The 23,066-nt window shown below is 34.3% G+C and overlaps 1 protein-coding gene and 1 long non-coding RNA gene across 5 annotated transcripts in view; both read left to right on the plus strand.

Annotated features, from left to right (window-relative positions):
* LOC143256309 (T-box transcription factor TBX2-like) overlaps window positions 1–11,643 on the plus strand; it is a 40,353-nt gene extending 28,710 nt beyond the window's left edge. The window contains exons 3-7 of one of the 2 annotated variants that reach the window (XM_076513384.1): window positions 3,223–3,369; window positions 4,357–4,433; window positions 5,023–5,210; window positions 6,455–7,482; window positions 9,387–11,638. In XM_076513384.1, the coding sequence (XP_076369499.1) occupies window positions 3,223–3,369; window positions 4,357–4,433; window positions 5,023–5,210; window positions 6,455–7,053 (1,011 nt within the window). In that variant the 3' untranslated portion in view covers window positions 7,054–7,482; window positions 9,387–11,638. Of the gene's footprint in view, window positions 1–3,222; window positions 3,370–4,356; window positions 4,434–5,022; window positions 5,211–6,454; window positions 7,483–9,386 lie in introns of both variants that reach the window. The other variant, XM_076513385.1, reaches the window with a different exon arrangement.
* Window positions 1–23,066, plus strand: part of LOC143256312 (uncharacterized) — a 604,741-nt gene that overhangs the window by 135,932 nt on the left and 445,743 nt on the right. The gene's annotated exons all lie outside the window — the stretch shown is intronic.

The raw sequence follows: 23,066 nt of genomic DNA on the forward strand, positions 1-23,066 counted from the left end.
TTTAACCTTACACTACTAAATTAGGGACGACCAACGCAGATAGTCCTCGTATAGCTATGCGCGAAATTCAAAAAACAAACAACAAACAAATAATGTTGGCGAACGATTTTGGAAGCAAAAAGAAGTTGAAAGTTAAAGTGTGTATAAGTTTAAGTTATGATTATGAAATTATAGCAACGTTTGTTTCTCACCTTTCTGCTGTAGATTACTTCAAACGTCACACGTGTTTCACCTGAAACTCAAAAGAAAATCTAAGGAGAAGACAAAGGAATAATACGAAACAAGTAAATTGTCCAGCGAAGACCAATATTAGGCTTACGTTTTGATAAAGGTCCTTCTAGGCTTAGCTTTACGTGTATATTGTGTAGCCGCCGTATTTTAAAATGTAAACCGGTTTGATGTGATAGTAAATCTTACTCGTTACAACATTTCACTGGAAATTAATATACAAGATCAACTAAAGTCTGTAATGATTCATCTTCTTACGTCCCAATGTAATATAACGGTGAACTGAAGGTTAGCACGCATGTGTAAACATTTGTTTGTTAATAACTTATTAAGCTAGAATAGAAAGTTATTCTCAACTCCACATTCGTCTGTCGATCTATTTATCAGTAAGACAAAGAGAACTTGGAAATCAAGATGCGTCAGTTTATTATTCACACTCGGATAAAAACCTTCAAATATATAATTTAAAATTATTACACACACACTTATAGTTTTACATTGAAAGCTTCTCTTGCACAAATGAGCTTATCTCGCTTGAATTATGAATGTACGTAATGTAAATATGGTCCTTTTCAGAACCACATTATGGCTCAACGGTACATCCGCACGATTACCATGATAAAATTCGAGTTTTGATACTAGTACTGGATATAAATCCAGACAGCCAAACCAAACCAATACGTTTTCAAAAAAAAAAACACGAGCAAAACGTGAACTCAGGCGGGAAAGGAACAGGTGAGCTCATTGCAACTTTACTGACGAGACGACGTTAGGAGACTCGAGTACAGACAGTCGTAACGTTATAATCAATACGTCGTCAATCTAATTCAAATAAGTCAGCTTTCGATGAACCTAAACAAAATGATCGACCTTAGAGTGAATCAGGTTAACGTCCTACGGAGAAGCCAACACCTAGGTGTGATATCTGTGATCTGTGCTCGTAGGTCTCACTTCTCTCTTCTAAAAAATAAAAACTTCAGTTTTAGTGTTGTCTGATCGAAACGTTTGATTATCGATATAAAACATTCGTAGTCGCACAGTAAGAATTAATAGCATTAAGACAAGCTGTCATCCACAAAGGTATTGAGGGGAGGAAATCATAAAAAGTAAAAAGGGAAAGAGTGTGGGTTACGTAGGTAACCTGAGTGTGTGGGTTACGTCGGTAACCTGAGTGTGTGTTATGTAGGTAACCTGAGTGTGTGGGTTACGTAGATAACCTGAGTGTGTGGGTTACGTAGGTAACTTGAGTGTGGGTTACGTAGGTAACCTGAGTGTGTGTTACGTAGGTAACCTAAGTGTGGGTTACGTAGGTAATCTGAGTGTGTGTTACGTAGGTAACCTGAGTGTGTGTGTTACGTAGGTAATCTGAGTGTGGGTTACGTAGGTAACCTGAGTGTGTGGGTTACGTAGGCAACCTGGGTGTGATTTACGTAGGCAACCTGGGTGTGGGTTACGTAGGTAAACTGAGTGAAGGTTACGTAGGCAACCTGGGTGTGGGTTACGTAGGTAAAACCTATCATGGCGATTATACAAACGCTAATTTTCCTCATATAGATCCTTAATGTAGATTATATTTAACCCTAACAAAACCGAAAACAATGACACAAAAACACCAACAAAACCAATCCTATTATGACATAGCACTCTGCAGGTCGTAAATTCATCAAACGTACTCGTCCATTCAGCTGTGGGTGCACCGCATTGTGTCTCACTTGTTCGTTGGTAGAAGAGTAGTCCAAAAATTAACGGAAGATGGCGTTGACCGTTTGCTTTCACTCGTGGATGTCACTTCAAAAGTACAAACGTCAAGCACAGATAGCTCTTGAGTAGCTATCTCTGCACAAAATTCAAGAAAACAAAAACAAACACAAAGCAACAATGATAATAACTCGACCATCTGATAAGGAGTTGTAACGTGCTTATAGCAATCCGAAGTTCCTCATTAGATGTTGCATATAGTCACAGCTGTCACTACTGGTTATTCCCCAGCTCCAACCAACATCAGATGTTGCATGTAGTCACAGCTGTCATTACTTGTTATTCCCCAGCCCTAACCAGCATTAGATGTTGCATGTAGTCACAGCTGTCATTGCTTGTTATTCCCCAGCTCCAACCAACATCAGATGTTGCATGTAGTCACAGCTGTCACTACTGATTATTCACCAGCTCCAACCAACATCAGATGTTGCATGTAGTCACAGCTGTCACTACTGATTATTCACCAGCTCCAACCAACATCAGATGTTGCATGTAGTCACAGCTGTCACTACTGATTATTCACCAGCTCCAACCAACATCAGATGTTGCATGTAGTCACAGCTGTCACTACTGATTATTCACCAGCTCCAACCAACATCAGATGTTGCATGTAGTCACAGCTGTCATTACTTGTTATTCCCCAGCTCCAACCAACATCAGATGTTGCATGTAGTCACAGCTGTCACTACTGATTATTCACCAGCTCCAACCAACATCAGATGTTGCATGTAGTCACAGCTGTCATTACTTGTTATTCCCCAGCCCTAACCAGCATCAGATGTTGCATGTAGTCACAGCTGTCATTACTGGTTGTTCCCCAGCTCTAACCAACATCAGTGGTTACATATAGTCACAGCTGCCACTACTGGTTATTCCCCAGTTCTAACGATCATCAGATGTTACATATTATCACAGCTGTCACTACTGATTATTCACCAGCTCCAACCAACATCAGATGTTGCATATAGTCACAGCTGTCATTGCTTGTTATTCCCCAGCTCCAACCAACATCAGATGTTGCATATAGTCACAGCTTTCATTACTGGTTATTACCCAGTTCTAAGCAACATCAGATGTTGCATATAATCGCAGCTGTTGTTACAAGGTATTTCTCGCTGTTTCTTTCATGAAATACCAAGTAATCTTCACCAAATATATTATTATTCAATTATTAGAAGTGATTGTAAATAACTTGTCAGATTATCCATAAACACCTGTGTTACTTTTGTTTCTCAGACCATCCTGAACTCTATGCATAAATACCAACCCAGGTTTCATCTTGTACGAGCTAATGACATACTGAAGCTGCCGTACAGTACGTTTCGTACGTATGTCTTTAAAGAGACTGACTTTGTTGCTGTCACAGCTTATCAAAACGAAAAGGTCAGTGACGTCATTTTGTTGACTGTTAATGTACGAATAAATAAACATATTAACTGGTTTCATAGTTAAATGATATATAAATAAAATGTTATTGTCCATATGAGTGTACGAATAAATAAACATATTAACTGGTTTCATAGTTAAATGATATATAAATAAAATGTTATTGTCCATATGAGTGTACGAATAAATAAACATATTAACTGGTTTCATAGTTAAATGATATATAAATAAAATGTTATTGATGTTACGACTGTGAACAGGTAAACGGACTAGTTGACTTAATAGTATAGGATAAGAGAGTTAATAGCTTTAACTTTTGATCACAGTCCAGGGTTTTAAAGATTTTACTGAAATTGTTATTCGAACATTAATCATGCCACATTACATTTGTATCGAAAGCTTCAATATTTCATGATTCACATTAAAATAAGACGTACTTCAGCTGCTCGTCTTACATACAGCCATGTCGGAAGTGATAATTCTGTTCATATTCGTGGCTTAAGAGCCTATAAAGATACGACAAAAGCTGAGATAAGTGGTTGGATAAAACAGGGACTTACTTCCCTCGCGGGCAGTCTACGTGTTCTGATTAGTTTACAGTTTCGTCTGTTTAAAAGAAATCGACACCAGGCGATGCTATGTACACGGAAAGGGGTACGTGAGAAAGAATGAATTTCTTAATTGTTTATTCTGTATTGAAGTCACGCTGTATTTTGTTGTTATATCACGCTGTATTTTGTTGTTATATTCCATTTTATCGTCTAGGTAAGTGTCTGAACTGGTGTTGACCAATTGAAAGTTGAGTTATATAAATAAAAGCATTATTTGAAATGAAATTAGCAATGTGGTTATAAAATGGACGCCTATATATATATTTCAATAGTATGTTTTCTTCTTCAAGTTACAGTTTTGAACTACTATACCTCTACGTGGGTTTGTATTTATATTATTCATGCCTCTGGGTTTTGTTTTGTTTTTCTCCAGATTACCCAGTTGAAAATTGACAACAATCCTTTTGCCAAAGGGTTTAGGGACAGTGGCGCTGGAAAGAGAGACAAAAAGTGAGTTCGTTTTCGTCTTTTATAGTTTTTTATTTTTCCAAATACTCATCTCAACTATGGAAAAAAATTTTTTGGTAACAAAAAGAAAAAAAAGATAAAATTTTGTTAAGATATTCTACGTGTAGGTTTCAACATACTTGAGAACTAATTTAATGTAGTGTCTCTAGTTGTGGTGACGTCTTAGTTTACACACACACAAAATATCGAGATAAAATTTTGCTCAGATATTCCACATAAAATTACTTATGATGTTAATTAATATAATCTCCGCTAGGGTCCACGGTTCGTCGACTTTATGTGAACGAGATCGGTTAGTTTTTTCGCGTTCTCACTGATAAATAAAATAATAAACAGCAGTATCATTGGAAGACGTCAAAGAATTCTGGGTGTTTCTAGTACAAGAAAACCATTAAACTCTGTTTTATGGCTCTCTACATCGAGTCGGTGGCTACTCTGGTTTTGTTTTTTGGTTAATATCTAACATCAGTTGAAATGATGTGTTTTTTATTTATCGGTAGGTTGTGAATCAGTATACGTTTCAGATAACTATTTTTATTACCGCTGATTTATGGCAATTATTTTAATGTAGGCGCCAGGTGGCGCTGATTCACGATAATAACTCCTCTGGAGATGTGGCTGACAGTGAGCACCTGTCTTCAGAAGAACACGATAAACAGTCTGAAGACGAAGACACAATTGAAGTACACGAGGTACCAGAGTCCAGTTTGTCGCAAAGATGTGCATCAAGTAATGGACAAGAAAGAAACCAGACAAATGGTGTGATATTATGCATACATCAAAACTAGCATTTAATGATTAAAGTTACGTTTCACAGGACTATAGTTTTATATATAGTTGGATTGTTATGACTCATCATAGTTTTATATATAGAGTTGCATTGTTATGACTCATCATATTTTTATATAGAGAGTTGCATTGTTATGACTCTTCATAGTTTTATATATAGAGTTGCATTGTTATGACTCATCATAGTTTTATATATAGAGTTGGATTGTTATGACTCATCATATTTTTATATAGAGAGTTGCATTGTTATGACTCTTCATAGTTTTATATATAGAGTTGCATTGTTATGACTCATCATATTTTTATATATAGAGTTGCATTGTTATGACTCATCATATTTTTGTATAGAGAGTTGCATTGTTATGACTCATCATAGTTTTATATATAGAGTTGTATTGTTATGACTCATCATAGTTTTATATATAGAGTTGCATTGTTATGACTCATCATATTTTTATATAGAGAGTTGCATTGTTATGACTCTTCATAGTTTTATATATAGAGTTGCATTGTTATGACTCATCATATTTTTATATATAGAGTTGCATTGTTATGACTCATCATATTTTTGTATAGAGAGTTCCATTGTTATGACTCATCATAGTTTTATATACAGAGTTGCATTGTTATGACTCATAGTTTTATATATAGTTGTATTGTTATGACTCATCATAGTTTTATATATAGAGTTGCATTTCTATGACTCATCATAGTTTTATATGTAGTTGTATTTTTATAACTTATTATCCTTGGAAACCCTAAAGTAGTACCACTATGAGGTCTTCTTAAGACTTGGAATTATCCAAACTTGAGTATTTCAAGAGGTTTCTTGACCTACAAATTAAGTTGCTGATTTCAGAATAAATATAAAACAAAAGATTTGGTAAAAAGTAGTTGTTTTTTTCTTTAACAAAACTTTGAATTTTTATAACTTCTTAAATTATCGTAGTGTTTGAAAGTATCTATTGTACTCCATTATTATAAATTGAAAGTTATGTTGCGAACGTTTTATTATCTAGCATTGAAACAGTATTCGTTCGTAAAAAAAGAGACATAGAGAAAAATACAGTTTTACGCCTCTGGAGTTTTTGACAATGAAATATTAGTTGTGAAAACTGAGATGGCGTTATAGATAAGTTATTTGAATAAATGTAGCGAACAAATTATATCATTCCTTTTTATAATCTGGCGTTTCTTTTTACTTCATTTCCCAGGATGTGCTAAGCCTAACGGTCGTCAGACAATAGACGGAACAACGACGGATACGGACTCTTCACATAGTGACCGAGACGGTGATCTTTCGGAGGAAAACATTTCTTCTTCACTCCTTCACTCACTTTCTGACCTTACTTCAGCTGACCAGATTATAAACCCAAATGTGTCTCTGGGGACGGCGATGATTCCTCCCACAACTGTGCTCCCTTACTTGTACCCGTCATCTTTCTACAGTCCTTTCTTCCTACCGCCCAGTCTAGCGTCCTTGGCCACTTCTACATCGGCCCAGGTCTACCCGTTTCTGAAACAGAGTTACTCTGGACTTATGGAGCTGAACCATCGGTTAGGACAACAGCGCTTCTCTCCGTACCACGTCCACAAACCGAAATCTGATGCTGTCGTAGAGTTTACGTCTCCTACCCTTTCTCTTCCGACGCCATCACTAATTTCCTTTTTACCCAATTCCATACTGCAAACGGCGTTTCACGGGAGGGTGATCGACCAATCTCAGACCTTAATGTCTGGAGGATTAAATGAACTGAAAAACATGGAGAGTCTGGTCAGTGGTCTGACCAATGACCATCTTGTAGCGCGTTGACGGGTCTTACTGACCAAATATATTTCGTGAACTGTAATTCTTCTTATCACTAGCTTCTGTTGTGTTTTCACGGGAGGATGACATCTGTAAGTGTTTCTGATATTTTACAGTAAGAAACTGCCATATTTAATCTATCTAACAGAAGATCAGGTGTGTGTGTGTGTGACACTATCCATTCTATAAACCACTGGATTGTGATTAGCCTAATATACTCCGTAAGAAACTGAACGTTGTTTGTTATTTTCAACTTGATCTACACAAATCCCAGAAGTCCAGTTATTTTGGATCGAATGGATTTACAATAAACGTAGTTACATAGTGTTGGAACTGACCATAAGCAACTAAACCGTACAAACAACTGTTTTTTGTTAAAGAAACTCTGAAGTATTTGTAAGGAGCTAACAAACATTTAATGATCTGGGTTCTCAGGTAAATATATTATCTTCTTATTTGTACGTTATCTGATGAGTTTCCAGATGTACTGGCGCCATGACTGTGTTTCCAAACTCTGCATGGTTTAATTTAGAAGTTTACAATAAACAATATCAAAACTTAGAAAATGGAATTATACTCGTAATAATTACAATTAAACATATAAAAGGTTAGGTTTGAATTAGGTACAACTAAGCCTAGATTTATAATATTTAGATGTCGTGCCTGATTTAAGTGAAATTAATCATTGAGAAGGATTTGTCCAAAATAGATGCAATAAAGCATAGACGTACAGGTGCAAAATAACATAGAGGGGAAGATATACTTTAAACAGGTGCAAAATAACATAGAGGGGAAGATATACTTTAAACAGGTGCAAAATAACATAGAGGGGGAGATATACTTTAAACAGGTGCAAAATAACATAGAGGGGGAGATATACTTTAAACAGGTGCAAAATAACATAGAGGGGGAGCTATACTTTAAACATGTGCAAAATAACATAGAGGGGGGGAGATACTTTAAACAGGTGCAAAATAACATAGAGGGGAGATACTTTAAACAGGTGCAAAATAACATAGAGGGGAGATATACTTTAAACAGGTGCAAAATAACATAGAGGGGAGATACTTTAAACAGGTGCAAAATAACATAGAGGGGAGATAATCTTTAAACAGGTGCAAAATAACATAGAGGGGGAGATATACTTTAAACATGTGCAAAATAACATAGAGGGGGAGATATACTTTAAACATGTGCAAAATAACATAGACTTTAAACATGTGCAAAATAACATAGGGGAGATATACTTTAAACAAAAACAAAATAACATAGAGGGGAGATATACTTAAAACAGGGAGTGCAAAATAACATAGAGGGGGAGATATACTTTAAACAGGTGCAAAATAACATAGAGGGGAGATACTTTAAACAGGTGCAAAATAACATAGAGGGGGAGATATACTTTAAACAGGTGTAAAATAACATAGAGGGGGAGATAATCATTAAACAGGTGCAAAATAACATAGAGGGGGAAATATACTTTAAACATGTGCAAAATAACATAGAGGGGAGATATACTTTAAACAGGTGCAAAATAACATAGAGGGGGAGATATACTTTAAACAGGTGCAAAATAACATAGAGGGGAGATATACTTTAAACAGGTGCAAAATAACATAGAGGGGGAGATATACTTTAAACAGGTGCAAAATAACATAGAGGGGGAGATATACTTTAAACAGGTGCAAAATAACATAGAAGGGAAGATATACTTTAAACAGGTGCAAAATAACATAGAGGGGGGAGATATACTTTAAACAGGTGCAAAATAACATAGAGGGGGGAGATATACTTTAAACAGGTGCAAAATAACATAGAGGGGGAGATATACTTTAAACAGGTGCAGTTAAGAATCGAGGTGATATTCAAAGTTGATTAAATTGAACATAGAATAAATTTTACCCAAAGAACAATCGAGCATAGAAAAAATTATGCAAGATGTAGATGTAGAGATTAACCTAAAAAAATGGTTTTTCTCCCTTTTCATACACAAAAAAATTATTCATAAATTTATGGCTAACCATATTTTTTACACCTTTTTAGTAACGAACAATAAATGTAACAATAAAAAGCAGTACTGGTAACAACAACCATTGTTGAATAAATACCATTGTTTAAAATTAGCTGGAAACTAAATTTTTCAGGAGGAAATTACAGTTTAACGTAATTTGGAAGAACGTAGAGTTATCATTGTTGTTTATCAGGTTTTGTGAACAACATGTTTTGTAGCAAGGTTACATTGTGTAAAGAAACAGATTCATAGCGATAATATGCACATGGATGTAGATTTTATATTGAATGTCATGAAAAATATGTCTTGTTTTCGTTCATGTTTATAGAGAGAGAAACCACCACTTTCTTCAACACTACGTTAGCGGTTTTTGTGCCTCGAACTAAAATACTTCAATGCACTTCAATAAAACCATGACAGAGCCATCTGACGGGACTCTGAGAACTTTTCTTCGTTCCATCTAAGTATAGTCGACAGGATATATTTGCGGGAGGATTCTTCAATATCTTGTGTTCACTAGACTTATCGCAGCGCTAGGAATGGTTTTACAGTGTTGTAAAATATCCACCGTTTTCTTTTAATCAACAAAGTAGTTTAAGGTTAGCGTTTAATGTGAAAACAAAGTTCATTCATTCAGATCGTGTGTCCAAAATATCGATAAGGACTAACTAGGTATTTGGTAGAAACTTTGAACCGATGACGTACAGGAATGAGTAACGTATGAAATCAGAAATGGAACGTTCTATTTATATATTGTAAACTACAGGCAATATTTCAAGATAAGTGCATCAGTATAGTTTAAAAGTATGATCCTCTTGTCGTGTCTTATCTGTACACCAACATTGCAGTGCGCAGTAGAGGTGATAACCTTTGCAATATAGAATGTTTTAATTATGTCAGGCTAATTGTCCAACTTAAATGAAAGTTTCTTCTCTGTTGAGGTGATATCCACGAATTTATTTCACTGTATTATTATGATAATGAATGACCATTTAAAATTTATTTTGTCTCAAATATTTTGTTTTCTTTTAACTCCAAGAAAACAAGAGTGGTTTTGAAATAGTCTAGATAATGTTAGGGTTAGCTATTACGAGATAATGTTAGGGTTAGCTATTACGAAATAAATAAATACTTAATTTTCAGTTGAAACTAGTCAGTGTTTGGTAGGATTAAGTCTTCCTTTCAGTCGCCAATACCAAATGATAAATCTTTGTTTTACCATCACCAAGATAAGAATAAAACATTTTTATGCAAGCGGTAAAAAAAAAATCCACCTGTTTCTAAAATGTTTCAAATGATAACCTTAACCCTAGAATCATTGGACAACTAAACCATTGTGTAAGATATCGTCTTATTTATAATACTGATGACGGCTTCCTACCTAACACTTCATGTACAATATTTGGAAGGATGACACAAATTTTGTTCCTGGATGGTATGTGTTATTTTTTAATTGCTTATGTTGTAAAAGTACAGAAAATGGGCATTATTCCCTTCAACTTTGCTTTTGTGATCTGAATAATGAAATTTAGAAATTAACCTATTTTCTATGTAAAAACGGGCAAATTTGCACATTTTCATTTACATAAGGTCTGAATAAAACAACATCTGAATCAAGACTTACATGTATTTATACTAAAGTTATACAAAAATGTTCAGAAGTGAGTAGTTTTTCGAGATTTGCTACTGTTATGTCAATCACTTTCATGTGTCAGCCCCCAAATATAGTCTCCCATCATGTTTTAGTTATACGCTCCCAGGTCACAAAAGCAAAGTTTGAAGAATAAAATAGGTCTTTTCCATTTACTTTAGGCATAAGCAAATAACACTTTCTGTCCAGGAACAAGAAAGTTTAAAAATTTGTTACGTAGTGTTATCACTCAGTTGGATGTGTGTAATAAATTAAAGATTTGATTTGACAAACCAAGTATTATCAGTAAATGTATGAACGACCGTGTTGTTTTAGTCTTTAAATTAGATATATGTATATATACCATACACTTTGGGCTGTATCCGTATATAATCAGTAGAACGTACACCCAAGGGCTACACGTAGCTAGTGTGTTAAACGTGCTCTTCGTTTGTTGAAATTCATTTAAGTTGTGTTGAATAAGAGTGCTATTTATGTACATCCTGTAAACATATGTATATATATATAGTTTACATGTATATGTACATCCTGTAAACATATGTATATATATATAGTTTACATGTGAATGTATATGTACATCCTGTAAACATATGTATATATATATAGTTTACATGTGAATGTAACATTATGTACATCCTGTAAACATATGTATGTATACATATATATAGTTTACATGTGAATGTATATGTACATCCTGTAAACATATGTATATATATATATATAGTTTACATGTGAATGTAACATTATGTACATCCTGTAAACATATGTATATATATATAGTTTACATGTGAATGTAACATTATGTACATCCTGTAAACATATGTATATATATATATAGTTTACATGTGAATGTAACATTATGTACATCCTGTATATAGATAGAGTGAATATCTTTTCTTCTTATGTTTTTAAATGGACTTGCAGGAAATAAACATCTTTTTCTCTGCTGTGCTGCACGTTTTTCATTACTTATTATTCATATTTTACTATACATATAATTTAGAGTGAGTTGTTATCTACCATTCAGAGTTGGGTGGCTTGTTTGTTTTGGAATTTCGCACAAAGCTACTCGAGGGCTATCTGCGCTAGCCGTCCCTAATGTAGCAGTGTAAGACTAGAGGGAAGGCAGCTAGTCATCATCACCCACCGTTAACTCTTGGGCTATTCTTTTACCAACGAAAAGTGGGATTGACCGTCACATAATAACGCCCGCACAGCTGGGAGGGCGAGCATGTTTGGCGCGACGCGGGCGCGAACTCGCGACCCTCGGATTACGAGTCGCGCGCCTTACGCGCTTGGCCATTCCGGGCCGAGCTGGGTGGCTCGAAGCTATGATACGATGATGTACCTGGACTAGTTCGTCTTAGGATTCTTTTCCCGATGAAAAAGGGGTGAAAGACGCCCAGAAATAGGACCCGTTTCAATTGTTTTTTCTAGACTTCTCCTTTTGAAGACGTAGGTGCTTAATTTGTTGAATGGGTCCGTTACTACTTTACATTGTGTATGTAATTATAATATAAAGAGATCGTTAGGGATTTAATGATCTAAGAAAGAAAAACATTACCAAACATTGTTCTTTGTTATAACGTTTGCTTTCTTGGCGGGAATCCTCAGCTAGTTGTTATGAATATCGACTTCTGATATTTTAACAAAACGATAAGTTTTTACTTTGATGTAATTACATTTTAAACCACACTGTTCAAGCGTGTTATTTGTAATAACGACACACACATTCAGACGATTAGTTAATTAGTGAATAAACAGCTATTACCGATTACTCTAAGTTAAGATTCATGTATTCCTTAGTGAAACTCCCCAAGTAGTAACGGTATATGTTTGGATTCCAAATCGAGAAATGGGGTTTTGATACTCCATATTACGATAGAAGTTTTATGATTAAAATACAACAAAACATAATTAGAAAAAATGTTTTACAGCTTGGTAATCAGTAGCCTCGAATATTTATAGTATTTTTTTTAGTCATTTATGTTTATAAACAAAAACAGTTCTCGTTCACTTGATTCTTAAATCGGAACGCTATGTGTAAGTTAATATTAACATTTCAAACGCTTTATTTCTTAAGTGGTTAAAAACCGAAAACTAAATAAAAACATTTTCAAAATAGCATGAACGAAATGTGTTGTTACAGACCACCAGATGGAGCTGATGAAATTAGAAAGAAACTTTACAGTGAGGTAACGATTTCAGCTGTTAATGAAGTTATAATTATGGGTGGTTTTAATTTCAGGTGCATTGACTGGGAAATACTGCAGTCAAACCGTGAGGGAGGAAGGAAGGTTTGTGGCAACTGTTGAAGATGGATTTTTTTCACCAATAAATCAAGGAACCTTCTAGAAATTTGTTTGATTTGTTTTGAACTTCGCGCAAAGCTACACGAAGGCTATCTGCGCTAGCCGTCCCTAATTTAGCAGTGTAAGAATTTTGGGCTACTCTTTTACCAACAAATAGTGGAATTGACTGTCACATTCTAACACTCCCACAGCTGAAAGGGCGAGTATGTTTGGTTTGTTTTGGATTTCCTGCAAAGCTACATGAGGGTTATCTGCGCTAGCTGTCTCTAATTTTGCAGTGAAATACTAGAGGGAAAGCAGCTAGTCATCACCACCCACCGCCAACTCTTGGGCTAATCTTTTACCAACGAATAGTGGGATTGAGAGTCACATTATAATGTCCCCACGGCTGAAAGGGCGAGCATGTTTAGTGTGAGGAGGATTTGAACGCGCGATCCTCGGATTACGAGTCGCGTGCCTGACCAGAAGTAATCCTATTTTAGATTTATTGTTAACTTCTAATATAGAAATGGTTAAGTGAGTGAAAATTGGGTAACACCTCGGTGCAAGTGATCATTGCTGTATTAGGTTTGATATCTTGCTACATATGGAATAATGATATTTTGATTCCAAGTTAAAAAAATACAATTTTGAATGGATGCAACAGGAATTATCTGTTGTGAATTAGACAGCTGAGTTATCTGATTGTTATCTGTGGATTGTTTTCTAAAAACGTATTAAGTTTTCAAAACAAATATGTTCCTTACAGGAAGAAACAGATAGCTACGGGTAAGAAAAACAACCTTGCCTTATAAAGGATATAAAACATCAAATTAATAAAAAACCATCTCAAATTTAAAATATTTAAATTAAGTAGTATTTTATAAAATCCCCCCAAGTACAGCAGTAAGTCCACGGATTTACAACACTAAAATCCGGGGTTCGATTCCCCGCGGTGGGCTCAGCAGGTTGCCCGATGTGGCTTTGCAATGAGAAAACACACCCTCAAATAGTATTATACAAGATTATGGAAGACCAAGAAAGTTGTTCGAATATCCGAAAGGATGTATGAAAAACATTTAGCAGAAAACATAAAAACATACAGAAATGAGTTTTTAAATACAAGGGTGAACAATGTTAAGATTAGAATAGGACCCATGAAGGATGGTAAGTGAAGGCTTGTATCTGATGATTATGAAACGGCTAGGTTATTGAATTCTGCATTTTTTCAATTTTTACTAATGAATATTTAAGCAGTAATCATCATCTTGAACAACTGACAGATGAAAACAAAGTTGAACAAGCCAGTTCTATAAATTCTGATCTTGTTTAAATAAAATTGGGAAACTTAAACAATAATAAGGCTTCTAGGACAGATAATATTTCCTCTAGGGTTTTAAAATATTATATAAAAGACTTATAAAGAAACATCTCTATAGATGTGAGGGATAAGTTAACTAATTGGATAGAAGAGTGGCTTGATGGAAGAAAACAGAGAGTTGTTACAAATGTAGTTCAGTCAAAGTGGAATATTAACACAAGTAGTTAACTAATTGGATAGAAGAGTGGCTTGATGGAAGAAAACAGAGAGTTGTTACAAATGTAGTTCAGTCAAAGTGGAATATTAACACAAGTAGTTAACTAATTGGATAGAAGAGTGGCTTGATGGAAGAAAACAGAGAGTTGTTACAAATGTAGTTCAATCAAATTAGAATATTAACACAAGTAGGGTACCTCAGGGGTCAGTCTTAGGATTGTTGCTTTTCCTATTTATATTAATGACGTAGATGAATGAATGGTCAATAAAGTATTTAAATTTACATATGATATCAAGAACTTGGTTGTTGCTAACTGTGAAGATATCAAGAACTTGGTTGTTGCTAACTGTGAAGATATCAAGAAGTTGGTTGTTACTAACTGTGAAGATATCAAGAACTTGGTTGTTGCTAACTGTGAAAATATCAAGAACTTGGTTGTTGCTAACTGTGAAGATATCAAGAACTTGGTTGTTACTAACTGTGAAGATATCAAGAACTTGGTTGTTGCTAACTGTGAAGATGTCAAGAACTTGGTTGTTGCTAACTGTGAAGATATCAAGAAGTTGGTTGTTACTAACTGTGAAGATGTCAAGAACTTGATTGTTGCTAACTGTGAAGATGTCAAGAACTTGATTGTTGCTAACTGTGAAGATATCAAGAAGTTGGTTGTTACTAACTGTGAAGATATCAAGAACTTGGTTGTTACTAACTGTGAAGATATCAAGAACTTGGTTGTTGCTAACTGTGAAGAGAATGTTTCTGATTTAGTGAGCTGGATGAATAAATGACAAATGGATTTTAATTATATTAAATACAAGATATTGCATGGGGGCTATCATACTTTAAATTATAATTTGGATGGGAAATAACCTTAACAATATCATGAAAGAAAAGAATCTTCGTGTAATGGTTGATCAGTCTCTTAAACCATCCAAGCAGAGTGCTGTTGGTAGTGGTAGAGCCAGTAGGATTTTAGGTTATATCTACAGAAATATTAAATACAAGTCTAAAGATGTTATAATTTCATTGTACTAGCCACTGGCTAGGCCATATTTGGAATATTGTGTTCGGTCTTGGGATCCTTACCTAAAAAAGATATTTAACTGTTAAAAAGGGTTCAGAGAAGGGTTATTAGAATGGGTTGTCATATGGGGGGAGCTTAAGATTATCAAAACTGTTTTCTCTTGAAATAAAAGAGTTAGAGGGGATCTGATTGAGTGTTTAAGGTTTTAAAAGGAATTATTAATGTTCATGTATCAACATTCATCATATTGAACAGGGCGAATTATAGAACTATGGGACACAAATATAGATTTAGACACAGGTAGAAACTGACTTTAGCTAAGACAATTTTATTTTTCCACTAGGGTGGTTGGCTTGTGGAATTGGTTGCCTTCAGATGTTGTGGAGACAGTAAATTTAAATGAGTTAAAAAGAAGGCTTGGTAAATATATGAATGATAAGGGCTGGATTTAAAAACTTTAAATTTATTTAATTAATGGTTACAGTTTGGGTTATAAGATGGGACAACTGAAATAGACCAATAAATCCCTTGTTGTCTAAACATTATGTTATGTTAGCTTCTTAGCTTTTTATTAATAATGAAAATGTTAGGTTCAAATCATTGCCACACTTGTAATTTATATTTTAAACAGACTTGAAATATTTTGTTACAAAACATGAAACCTTCTGTTACATTTTTTTTGTTAAATTAAAAACCCTGAATAGCCGATTTTATTTCAAGCATTCCATCAGACCCCATTGTGTGAAAAATCATAATTTATTTAACAGTTTTCAAAACAGCATTCATCATACAATAATTCTAACATAATTATCACTTTGGCAACAGAAATGAAAGGCACCCGGCATGGCCAGGTGGGTTATGGCGTTTGACTCGTAACTGAGGGTCGCACCAAACCTGCTCGCCCTATCAGCCGTAGGGGGCGCGCGTTATGATGTGACAGTCAATCCCACTTATTCGTTGGTAAAAGAGTAGCCCAAGAGTTGGAGGTGGGTGGTTATGGCTATCTGCCTTCCCTCTAGTCTTATACTGCTAAATTAGGGACGGCTAGCGCAAATAGTGTAGCTTTGCGCAAAATTCAAAAACAAACAAACCTCCCACCCCAGTAACTCACAGGTAAACATGAAGTCTTATAATGCTAAAACGTAGTGGGCACATTTCAGAGAGCCCACAGAAAGCTTAACAACAAAAACAATCCATTTAATTTGTACGATTCAGTGATGACGTTCAGATAAAGAATATCTCAACACCACGAACAACAGAGGTGTAGAAACTATACAAGATGCTGTTTCTCTGTTATTTTATTACTAAATATTAATGGCTTAACAGTACTGGTGATTAATTAAAACTGTAATCGGCTTAAAACACAAAGTTCATTGGTTGTAGTGTTTTTCATATTAAAATATAAATGGTACATTTTACTGGGATATTAAGTGTAGATTCGTTCTTCGCTAACTATGCAAGTTTTAAACGGTTCAACACTGGCTTCTAAAATTAGCCAATTTTGGTTTCAATGTTTTCAACCCGAATGAGCAGATAGACCAAGTTGTAATATCACAAAGATCCCTCTAGGGTACTTATGGTCCGATCACAGAGACACCTCCAGGATACTTATTGTCGGATCACAAAGACCCTTCTTTACGATGCTTACGTAATTACCCATGATTTTGAATTACTGACTAGAGGAATTGCAACCAGTCATGAACAGCCGTCCCCAACGGTAGATTGCGTGGGCACTATTTTATAAAGTGCCCATAACGGAAAACGTAAAACGTGGTTTTGAGCCTCGGACCTCTCGATCGTCACTAGGAAGTGGCCAGTCAGAAGGAAGATTAAGTGTTAAAAGAATAAGAAACAAAAGAGAAAATAAGTACCTCATTATAAACATGAAGATAAGTACATGATTATAAACATGAAAATAAGTACATGATTATAAACATGAAAATCAGTACATGATTATAAACATGAAAATCAGTACATGATTATAAACATGAAGATAAGTACCTCATTATAAACATGAAGATAAGTACATGATTATAAACATGAAGATAAGTACATGATTATAAACATGAAGATAAGTACATGATTATAAACATGAAAATAAGTACATGATTATAAACATGAAGGTAAGTTCCTGATTATAAACATGAAGATAAGTACATGATTATAAACATGAAGATAAGTACATGATTATAAACATGAAAATAAGTACATGATTATAAACATGAGGATAAGTTCCTGATTATAAACATGAAGATAAGTACATGATTATAAACATGAAGATAACTACATGATTATAAACATGAAAATAAGTACATGATTATAAACATGAAGATAAGTACATGATTATAAACATGAAGATAAGTACATGATTATAAACATGAAGATAAGTACATGATTATAAACATGAAAATAAGTACATGATTATAAACATGAAGATAAGTTCCTGATTATAAACATGAAGATAAGTTCCTGATTATAAACATGAAGATAAGTACATGATTATAAACATGAAGATAAGTACATGATTATAAACATAAAAATAAGTACATGATTATAAACATGAAGATAAGTTCCTGATTATAAACATGAAGATAAGTACATGATTATCAAACTTACTCTGCCCATTTTTAATGGTTCATGCCCAGTACGGTACATACTGTTACATGATTGGTATGGTATTTTCCAATACATGCTTGGTGTAGTGCTGTACATTTACCACTTATGAAGATGACTAATAGTTTTGTTTTTGTAATTATCAACAAAACAACTTGAGTCATGAATCATTTTATGCTAGGTAATAACAGGAATGAAACAACAATTTATAAGCGCGAGGGGCCGGCCTGGCCAGGTGGTTAGGATGTTCGACTCGAATCTTCGTCAAATCAAACATACAAGCCCTCTCAGCCGTGGGGGCATTATAACGTGACGATCAATCCCACTATTCGTTGGTAAAGAGTAGCCCAAGATTTGGTGGTAGGTGTTGACAACTAGCTGACTACCCTCTAATCTTACACTGCTAAATCAGGAATAGCTAGCACAGATAGCCCTAGTTTACCTTCGCGCGAATTTCAAAAGACCAACAAAAGTATCATAATCGTGTTTATATTTGTGAAGTAGTCATCTATATCATACAACAATATGATAATATTTATATAAATCATCGGGGTATTATTTGGTTGCCTCTATCCTATTACAATAACATATGTCTAGTTTTGATGGGTGAAATATTTGGGGTATCTTTGTCTTTGTCCTGTGCAGTATGTTCCCCTATCACAGATACAACATTTATCTGCCTTTCTCCTATTCTAAATTGTCCTACGTGTAAGTGATAGGTGAAATCTTTGGGATACCTTTGACCTGATGCAACCATCTAAACATGTCTGTGACATAAAATTTATTCGAATCACAAATTATTGACAAAGGTATTGTAGCTTTGCTACTTTCTCTCGAACGAGTGTTTATAGTTTTAATTGGACAATCGTTAAAATATATTTTTTATTATTCCAGTAGAGGAAAGAATTAAAAGGTAAAATTAATCACCACCACTGTTGAATAATTATGAAATTGTAATTACTTATTGATAGAAAACTTTGTTCACTATTACGAGATTCCATAAAAATTAATTACACGCTAAGGATAACGAAATGTTCATAACTCACTAATTAACATTTCTCGTTTTCAATTTGTTGATGTTATTAACCACAAAGCTATAGAAAGGGCTATCTATGCTCTTCCAACCACGGGTATCGAAACCCAGTTTCTAACAGTATAAGTCCGCAGACACACCGCTTTATCACTGGAGTGGGGGTATCAAGTTTTATTTGTATACATACATGTAAATGTTACATAAATCTCATAAAATAAAAATTATAATTTATTACATGACACAGCTGTTGTTAAAAAGTTTGGTATTTACTTACTTTTACATGGAAGAAACAAACCAACCAAGAAATTATAAGCCTGAAGACCAAACGATGTATACAGGTTTGTTCCATCAGTAACAAAATTCTTGTTTATTTGTTTATAACTCGTTGTTATTATGATAGATTATGAACACAGCAGTCTGATGAAAATAATTGTTGTTGTTGTTGTTTCTTGTAGGTTTTAATAAAAAGATTGGTGTCTTTTATAGTTGAACTGAGTCCTCTCATTAGTACTATATACTGAATGAGTCCTCTCATCAGTACTATATACTGAATGAGTCCTCTCATTAGTACTATATACTGAACTGAGTCCTCTCATTAGTACTATATACTGAATGAGTCCTCTCATTAGTACTATATACTGAACTGAGTCCTCTCATCAGTACTATATACTGAATGAGTCCTCTCATTAGTACTATATACTGAATGAGTCCTCTCATTAGTACTATATACTGAATGAGTCCTCTCATTAGTACTATATACTGAATGAGTCCTCTCATTAGTACTATATACTGAATGAACCATTCGTGAACATGTGACTGTGGACCAGCCTTACAAGCTCTGTTTGATTCGATTTAACACATCTACTCAAGTGAGGTCGAACGTTTTTCAGTTTTTAGAATACGATTTTCACTGTGGCGACATAAGTTGGAAAGTTTAGAACAAAAATGATTAACTTTCAGAACAATTTATTCTTTTTGTTCTTTGAGCGTGCATTGCTGAGGTAGTAATAACTATAAACCTTGCTGAGGTAGTAATAACTGTAAACCTTGCTGAGGTAGTAATAACTATAAACCTTGCTGAGGTTGTAATAACTATAAACCTTGCTGAGGTTGTAATAACTATAAACCTTGCTGAGGTAGTAATAACTATAAACCTTGCTGAGGTAGTAATAACTATAAACCTTGCTGAGGTAGTAATAACTATAAACCTTGCTGAGGTTGTAATAACTATAAACCTTGCTGAGGTAGTAATAACTATAAACCTTGGTGAGGTTGTAATAACTATAAACCTTGCTGAGGTAGTAATAACTATAAACATTGCTGAGGTTGTAATAACTATAAACCTTGCTGAGGTTGTAATAACTATAAACCTTGCTAAGGTTGTAATAACTATAAACCTTCCTGAGGTTGTAATAACTATAAACCTTGCTGAGGTTGTAATAACTATAAACATTGCTGAGGTTGTAATAACTATAAACCTTGCTGAGGTTGTAATAACTATAAACCTTGCTGAGGTAGTAATAACTATAAACCTTGCTGAGGTAGTAATAACTATAAACCTTGCTGAGGTTGTAATAACTATAAACCTTGCTGAGGTGGTAATAACTATAAACCTTGCTGAGGTAGTAATAACTATAAACCTTGCTGAGGTTGTAATAACTATAAACCTTGCTGAGGTTGTAATAACTATAAACCTTGCTGAGGTTGTAATAACTATAAACCTTGCTGTGGTTGTAATAACTATAAACCTTGCTGAGGTAGTAATAACTATAAACCTTGCTGAGGTTGTAATAACTATAAACCTTGCTGAGGTAGTAATAACTATAAACCTTGCTGAGGTTGTAATAACTATAAACCTTGCTGAGGTTGTAATAACTATAAACCTTGCTGAGGTGAGGTTGTAATAACTATAAACCTTGCTGAGGTAGTAATAACTATAAACCTTGCTGAGGTTGTAATAACTATAAACCTTGCTGAGGTTGTAATAACTATAAACCTTGCTGAGGTTGTAATAACTATAAACCTTGCTGAGGTAGTAATAACTATAAACCTTGCTGAGGTAGTAATAACTATAAACCTTGCTGAGGTTGTAATAACTATAAACCTTGCTGAGGTTGTAATAACTATAAACCTTGCTGAGGTTGTAATAACTATAAACCTTGCTGAGGTTGTAATAACTATAAACCTTGCTGAGGTTGTAATAACTATAAACCTTGCTGAGGTTGTAATAACTATAAACCTTGCTGAGGTTGTAATAACTATAAACCTTGCTGAGGTAGTAATAACTATAAACCTTGCTGAGGTAGTAATAACTATAAACCTTGCTGAGGTTGTAATAACTATAAACCTTGCTGTAATAACTATAAACCTTGCTGAGGTTGTAATAACTATAAACCTTGCTGAGGTTGTAATAACTATAAACCTTGCTGAGGTAGTAATAACTATAAACCTTGCTGAGGTTGTAATAACTATAAACCTTGCTGCTGAGGTTGTAATAACTATAAACCTTGCTGAGGTTGTAATAACTATAAACCTTGCTGAGGTTGTAATAACTATAAACTTGCTGAGGTTGTAATAACTATAAACCTTGCTGAGGTTGTAATAACTATAAACCTTGCTGAGGTTGTAATAACTATAAACCTTGCTGAGGTAGTAATAACTATAAACCTTGCTGAGGTTGTAATAACTATAAACCTTGCTGAGGTTGTAATAACTATAAACCTTGCTGAGGTAGTAATAACTATAAACCTTGCTGAGGTTGTAATAACTATAAACCTTGCTGAGGTTGTAATAACTATAAACCTTGCTGAGGTAGTAATAACTATAAACCTTGCTGAGGTTGTAATAACTATAAACCTTGCTGAGGTTGTAATAACTATAAACCTTGCTGAGGTTGTAATAACTATAAACCTTGCTGAGGTAGTAATAACTATAAACCTTGCTGAGGTTGTAATAACTATAAACCTTGCTGAGGTTGTAATAACTATAAACCTTGCTGAGGTAGTAATAACTATAAACCTTGCTGAGGTAGTAATAACTATAAACCTTGCTGAGGTAGTAATAACTATAAACCTTGCTGAGGTTGTAATAACTATAAACCTTGCTGAGGTGAGGTTGTAATAACTATAAACCTTGCTGAGGTAGTAATAACTATAAACCTTGCTGAGGTAGTAATAACTATAAACCTTGCTGAGGTAGTAATAACTATAAACCTTGCTGAGGTAGTAATAACTATAAACCTTGCTGAGGTAGTAATAACTATAAACCTTGCTGAGGTTGTAATAACTATAAACCTTGCTGAGGTAGTAATAACTATAAACCTTGCTGAGGTTGTAATAACTATAAACCTTGCTGAGGTAGTAATAACTATAAACCTTGCTGAGGTTGTAATAACTATAAACCTTGCTGAGGTGAGGTAGTAATAACTATAAACCTTGCTGAGGTAGTAATAACTATAAACCTTGCTGAGGTTGTAATAACTATAAACCTTGCTGAGGTAGTAATAACTATAAACCTTGCTGAGGTAGTAATAACTATAAACCTTGCTGAGGTAGTAATAACTATAAACCTTGCTGAGGTAGTAATAACTATAAACCTTGCTGAGGTTGTAATAACTATAAACCTTGCTGAGGTAGTAATAACTATAAACCTTGCTAAGGTTGTAATAACTATAAACCTTGCTGAGGTAGTAATAACTATAAACCTTGCTGAGGTTGTAATAACTATAAACCTTGCTGAGGTAGTAATAACTATAAACCTTGCTGAGGTTGTAATAACTATAAACCTTGCTGAGGTTGTAATAACTATAAACCTTGCTGAGGTTGTAATAACTATAAACCTTGCTGAGGTTGTAATAAC

This window comes from Tachypleus tridentatus, chromosome 7 (genome assembly GCF_004210375.1).
Source record: "Tachypleus tridentatus isolate NWPU-2018 chromosome 7, ASM421037v1, whole genome shotgun sequence".
NCBI classification, from domain to species: domain Eukaryota; kingdom Metazoa; phylum Arthropoda; class Merostomata; order Xiphosura; family Limulidae; genus Tachypleus; species Tachypleus tridentatus.